General features: G+C 51.7%; 1 protein-coding gene across 1 annotated transcript in view; it reads right to left on the bottom strand.

The window, feature by feature from the left end:
- Positions 1 to 4,498, bottom strand: part of COL27A1 (collagen, type XXVII, alpha 1) — a 173,099-nt gene extending 168,601 nt beyond the window's left edge. Inside the window, exon 1 of the mRNA XM_011998515.1 lies at positions 4,428 to 4,498. Coding sequence (XP_011853905.1) covers positions 4,428 to 4,498 — 71 coding nt within the window. The remainder of the gene's footprint in view (positions 1 to 4,427) is intronic.
- Positions 4,499 to 6,191: the final 1,693 nt, after the last annotated feature.

Below are 6,191 nucleotides of genomic sequence, written 5' to 3' on the forward strand. Positions count from 1 at the left end.
CGGGCTCCAGCGCGGGCTCCGAGAGCTGGGGGCGGCTCATAGGTGCTGGGGCCGCGGCGCCCGATGGGCCTTTTGAAGTCTCCGCTGGGGGCGGGGAGGGGGCGCTGAAGGCGGCCTTTTAAACCCTGGCTGCAAGCGGGCTCCGTCGAGCAAGGTGTCTGGTTTCAACAAACTTTAGGAAAAGTCCCAAGCCGAGAGAGGGAAGGTAGGGGGGTGGGGGGAGCTGCATAACTGTGCGCTGCTTCCTGCAGAGGGCAGAGCACCCATGGCTGCCAGGAGGGAGGCCCTTTGTGGGACTGGGGAACTGGCAGGCTCCTGGCCGGCGTGTGGAGCCACCCCCGCCACCCCCACACCCCCAGTGTTGAACCAGAGTTCTTAACTTCCATGTGCACGAACCCCAGGGAGTGCGGGAATACCCCCAAACTATGCACAAATTGAGCATGTTTGTGCATTCTTCAGGGGAGAGGGGCCATGGACTTTCCTCCGGTTTTCAGAAGTCCACGGCCCCCTAAGGTTGAGAACTCCCTCTCCAATCATAACTGATGTTTTTTTAGTTGCATACTTGGCATCATGCAGACCCTGTCTTTATTTACATTTTAGATATTTTGTTCATTGTGGGGTTTTGAATTAATTTTGATGCTTTTAAAAGTATTGCATTAAAATATTATCTTGATACTTAGGGGTTCAGGGGCGCTGCTTTGGGCAATTTACCTCCACTGCTGAGTTTTCTTGGCATCTCCTGGTATGCTGCGTCTCTGCATGTGCCATGCCCTAGTCCAGACCCTGACCCACACAGTGCTGGGGTTTAAGGGAGGCCTGCTTTTTTCTCTCCATTTACAGATGGGAAAGCTGACATAAACTGGTAGGTGGTGGAGGTGGGATTTGAACCCAGGTAACCTAACTCCAAACTTCTGCATCTTGTCACGAGGATCCAAATCTTAGTCCTTAAGGGCTCTGTGCAGATCCTCACCAGCCTCCCCAGCTTCAGATCCGGCCTCCTGAGCTCCAGTCTCTCTGATTCCTGCACCCAGGCTCAGGTAAGCTTGGCTACTTCGATGCTTTCTCCATACTGTTTCCTCCCAGGTTCTCCCTCTGCCCCTTTTCTGCCTGTTCACAACCTCGTTGTTCTTCTAGGTGCAGCCCAGAGCTCATCTGACTCTGATGAGCTGCTCTGCCCTACACTCGGATTGCAGCACACATCACATGGCGCTGTCATTGTCAGATCCATTTCTGTGTCCCCGCACCCAGCCTGACACATGGAGCCTGGGATACGATAGATGCTCAAACCATTGGTAATTGAAGTAAGTTATTTGTTTTAACTCCTACAGTATGCAAACCCCTGTACAAGACTCTGGGGGAAAAGGGTCTGCCACTGTGAGGGCAGGGACAAAAATGTCCACATGGTCCTGCCTTCCAGTCATGCACGCATTTGTAATGTGGGCAGGAGACATGCACAGCAACTTGGGGTAGGGAAAAGAGTCTGGATGGGAGACATCAGATATCACTATGTCGTGGAGAACCCCCTGCAACTGCATAAAGATAAGATAATGTAAGGAGAATGTGATAAATGCTGTCAAAGAGATGTAGATCCATTGAATTGTAATTAAGGGATGGAAAGAAACACAGGAAGGCTCCCAGGAGGAGGTGGTGGCATTTGGATCCTAAAGGGCGTGTTGGATAAATGTGCAGCCATGGAGGAGAAGGACATCGCCAGTGAAATAATTACAAAAAGGGCAGGAGGATAGAGGTGGATTTCAGGCAGGTTTTGGAGGAGGATTGATGAGGTGGGGCTCAGTGAGAAACTAGGGAAACTATCCAGTTCTCCCCACCGTATTGTGTGGGTGATGCCAACACAACTCACTGTCCACAAAGCCATTTCCAGGCAATAGGCTGCATTTCCTGAAAGGTCAGGCAGGCAGCAGGTCAGTGGCTAAGCACCAAGGCCTTTCCAAATTTCACTCACAAATCTGAATAGGCAAGGCTTAGTGCCAGGGAACACTGCCTGCTTCACCCAGGGCAGCCCAAAAGACCGTGAGAATGCCGTGAGAACCCAAAATGATTGAGGGCATCCCCTCTCAGAGCCTCACTCTGCCCATCTGTAAAATAGGTGCATCAAACATGATGATCTGTGTGAGCCCTTTGAGCTTGGAGGCATGAGACTGTTATTCAACAAGAAATCCAATTCTGTATGTGAATATTGAGGGCTAATTGCATTCTGCTAGGTGGGGAGGGAAATGAGGCTGAAGGCCTTCCAGGAGCTCATGGGCAGCTGGGAAGAGGAGGCATGGACACTGGGGAGAATTCCAAGGAAGGGGCTTGTATCCTGCCTCTGCTGTCTCCCCACACCCAGTCTTCCTGCCAGGCAGGTTCCTGGCACAGAGCCAGTGACTGGGCATGAACTGTTCTGATGGACGTTGAATCTGGAAGACACCAAGCCATTAGACACCCCGCAAAGGGGACAGGGCACTCAACAAACAGCCCTAAGGGGCCCATCTCTATGGAGCAGAAGCCAGTAAGCCTGGGAACCAGGTGGACAGGGGCTGCCAGGCCTCTGTAGATGCCTCAGGATGGGAATTCCTGACCTGGTGGGGACTTTCGGGAACTAGATAGTTTGCTCCCTGCTCAAGGAGCTCAGCCATGGACCCATCGGTCTCTGTGGCACATCTGCCTTAGGAGAAGCTGTTGGTTGCAATAACTTTAATGGTGGGCACAGAGTAGATGCTCACGAAATGTTTATGAATGAACCACTCTAGATGAAGTCTTTTTTTTTTTTTTTTTGGTAGAGTCAGGGTCTTATTTTGTTGCCCAGGTTGGTCTTGAACTCCTGGGCTCAAGCGATCCTCCAGCCTCAGCCTCCTAAAGTGCTGGGATTACAGGCACGAACCACCACACCTGGCCCTAGAGGAAGTCTTTTTTTTTTTTTTTGAGATGGAGTCTCACTCTGTCACCCAGGCTGGAGTGCAGTGGCCGGATCTCAGCTCACTGCAAGCTCCGCCTCCTGGGTTCATGCCATTCTCCTGCCTCAGCCTCCCGAGTAGCTGGGACTACAGGCGCCCGCCACCTAGCCCAGCTAGTTTTTTGTATTTTTTAGTAGAGATGGGGTTTCACCGCGTTAGCCAGGATGGTCTCGATCTCCTGACCTCGTGATCCGCCCGTCTCGGCCTCCCAAAGTGCTGGGATTACAGGCTTGAGCCACCGCGTCCGGCCTAGAGGCAGTCTTAACCTGCAGGACAGAGGTTGCATACTGCCCCAAGTATCAATCCACATCCATTTAACCACCAAGCTGCTTCTGAAGACCCACTGTGCACCAGGTTGGGTTTTCTGCTCTAGAAGTGCTATGGTCTGAGGAAGGAGGCCAGCAAAGAGAAAGACAGACCAAAAAAATGCAGGTCAGGAAGTCCTGCCTCAAATCAAGCCTGTTTAAGTCACACTGCAGAGCTTGGAGGAGAACTAGGGTCCTCCCACCAGGAGAAGAACTGGAGTCCTCCAGTCTTTCCGATACCCTGCACTGCTGTGGGCATACCAGGCTGGGTCTTTCTTTCATTTGGGGGCCCCACCCTGCATGTAGCAGAGGATACGCACACAATACATGTCTAACCATGGAGTCATTCCTTTCCTGGTAGGGAGATGCTGTCATGCTTCAGGCCCTGAGCGGGCCACTGGCAAATACAAGCTGTGGTCCCTGCTGGATGGGGCTGCCATGTTTAGCTTCTGAAAACAACACAAAGCACAATGCCTGGCACACAGGAAGTTCTCCACAAGTGCCGAGCAAATGATGGAAGGAAGGCCTCAATGAAAACATGAAAGAAAGTAAATTCAGCAGATTAGACCAGGTTAACTCCCCCAGCCATCTCCTTCCTCTCCTCCATGATGACCCTCACCCACCAACAGATATTTGTTGGGTATGTGCAGACCCAATGCATACGGAAGACCCGATTTTAGGTACTATAGATAGATATACTGAAGAACATACACACAAAGCACCTGTCTTAACAGAGGAACAGGAAATACACAAATCTTTTCTATGACGTCAGGTTGTCATGAGTGCTATGAAGACCTCTAAGCAGAGAGTGGAGTGGGAGAATAATGAGTGGGGCCATTTTATTTAAATAGGAGCTATTTTATTTAAATATCACCTTCTCTGAGGAGGTGATGTTTAAGCAGGAAAGAAAGAATGGAGGGAAAGAAATGAGCGAGTGAGTCACGTTCAGCGGAAGAACCGGGGGAAAGCAGGAATGGGTCCCCACTGACTTTTCATTCCTGTAATTCCTTGGTTAAATGTAGACCATGCATTCCCTGAGGACAGGGGCTGCTCTGCCCTGCTCATGGCTGTATTCCTAGCACCCAGGACAAAGCATTTTGGTAAAATGAATTGAACTGAATTCCAGGCTGGAGAGTGAGGCAGATTCTAATAGTGTCTCCCTCACCCACTCCAGGCAATGTGGGCCCATTTCTCTCCCCAGGACAGGTGGCTGGAGCCAGTGCTGGCTGTCCTCATGGCCCACTGCTCTCTTAGAGCCTGGGTTCTGCCTGCAGGACTACGTCACTCTGGCCTGGTGGCTGCCAAAATTCCAAACACAATCACTCTACCAGAAGGAATAAGGGCAGAGGTCAAAGAAGCTCCCAGGCCACCACTGGGAGGGCAGCACCTTCTAGGCACATGGTCCCACCATCTGGGCCCTTCTGCCTCTTCCCCTCTCTGGGTTTATTTCCCAAGGGCTAGGCCAAGTGGCAAAGGGCTGTGAGATCCAAAGCCCACTTATGGTGGCCAACACTGACCCGGATGTGGGGCCCCATGAGACATTTCAGATCTGGAAGAACCTAAGGAGCTGCCTAGCCCAAATTCCTCATTTTACAGGTGGGGAAACTGAGTCTCAGAGACGGCGTTCATAATTTTCTCAAAGTCACACGAAGTTAATGGCGGGGCTGGTGTGAAGCAGCAGGGCCCCCCACCTTTGTGTCTAACCGCAGAGGGTCAAACCTGTCTCTCCAACCTTCAGCACAGTTAGTCATCCTTGGAAGAATTAGATCCATTTTCCAGATGTGAGCACTGTGGCAAGTTAAGGTCTCTGACCTCTGCCCGGTAATGTGTCCGGAACCATTGGCTATACCAGACAAGCCATTAGTGATGAGTTCTGGGTCACCCCCAGCAGCCCAGTGTGGGGATGAAAGCAATAGATGATTTCAGGCCTTGGCTCCTGTGGCCACCTCTGCCTAGAAATGCCCTTCCTGCTCTTCTTCACTGGAGTCCTGTCTCGGTGTTCCTTCCGCTCTGCCATGCCGGCCCCCATCCTGCCTGGCACACCACACACCTATACAACAAGGAGCCCTGCAAGGCTATGGCTGTGTCATGTCCATAGAACCCCTCAGTAAATCTTAGATGGACAAAGGAAAGAAGGGAGGGAAGAACCAGGGAAGGAGGGAGGGAGGATAGAGAGGCAGAGCTGGGAGCGGGGTGACCATCATCCAGGGACATCCCTGCAACAGGGGCGGACACTGTTGTTGTGTCTTTGCTAACAGAGTTGCATCTTCATCCAACCTCTTTGTCCTTCAGTGAAGACTGTGTCCCTCCCAAACCCCAAGGGTTGAACCCTATTTGAACAAAGCCCAGCATGGTGGCCTCCTTCCTCTGGCCGGTGAGTGGCTTGGTCATGGACATAAGATACAGTCGGACCACTGAAATATGAGAAGAATTGCATATGCTGGGGCCTTCTGAGAAAGTTTTCCCCACCTTTTCAAGTGGACACAGACCAGCGACATATCCCTTTACGCCCTTTGGACTTTGTGGGATGAGATTGTACTGTGTGGAGAGGCTGCAGTCATCTTGCCACTGTGAGGTGACAAGCCCTAGGTCCATGGCCAACAGACTGAGGGTGGCCAAGAGGAAAGGCAGAAAGAACAGGATCCTGGGTGCAGTGGCTCCCACCTGTAATCCCAGCACTTTGGGGGGCTGAGGCAGGGGGATCACTTGAGGTCAAAAGTTCGATACCAGCCTGGCCAACATGGTGAACTCCATCTCCACTAAAAATACAAAAATTAGCTGGGCGTGGTGGTGCATGCCTGTAATCCTAGCTATCTGGGAGGCTTAGGCAGGAGAATCTCTTGAACTCAGGAGGCAGAGGTTGCAGTGAGATGAGATTGCGCCATTGCACTCCAGCCTGGGCAGCAGAGGGAGACTCCATCCTAAAAAA

This window comes from Mandrillus leucophaeus, unplaced genomic scaffold (genome assembly GCF_000951045.1).
Source record: "Mandrillus leucophaeus isolate KB7577 unplaced genomic scaffold, Mleu.le_1.0 Scaffold572, whole genome shotgun sequence".
NCBI lineage: Eukaryota > Metazoa > Chordata > Mammalia > Primates > Cercopithecidae > Mandrillus > Mandrillus leucophaeus.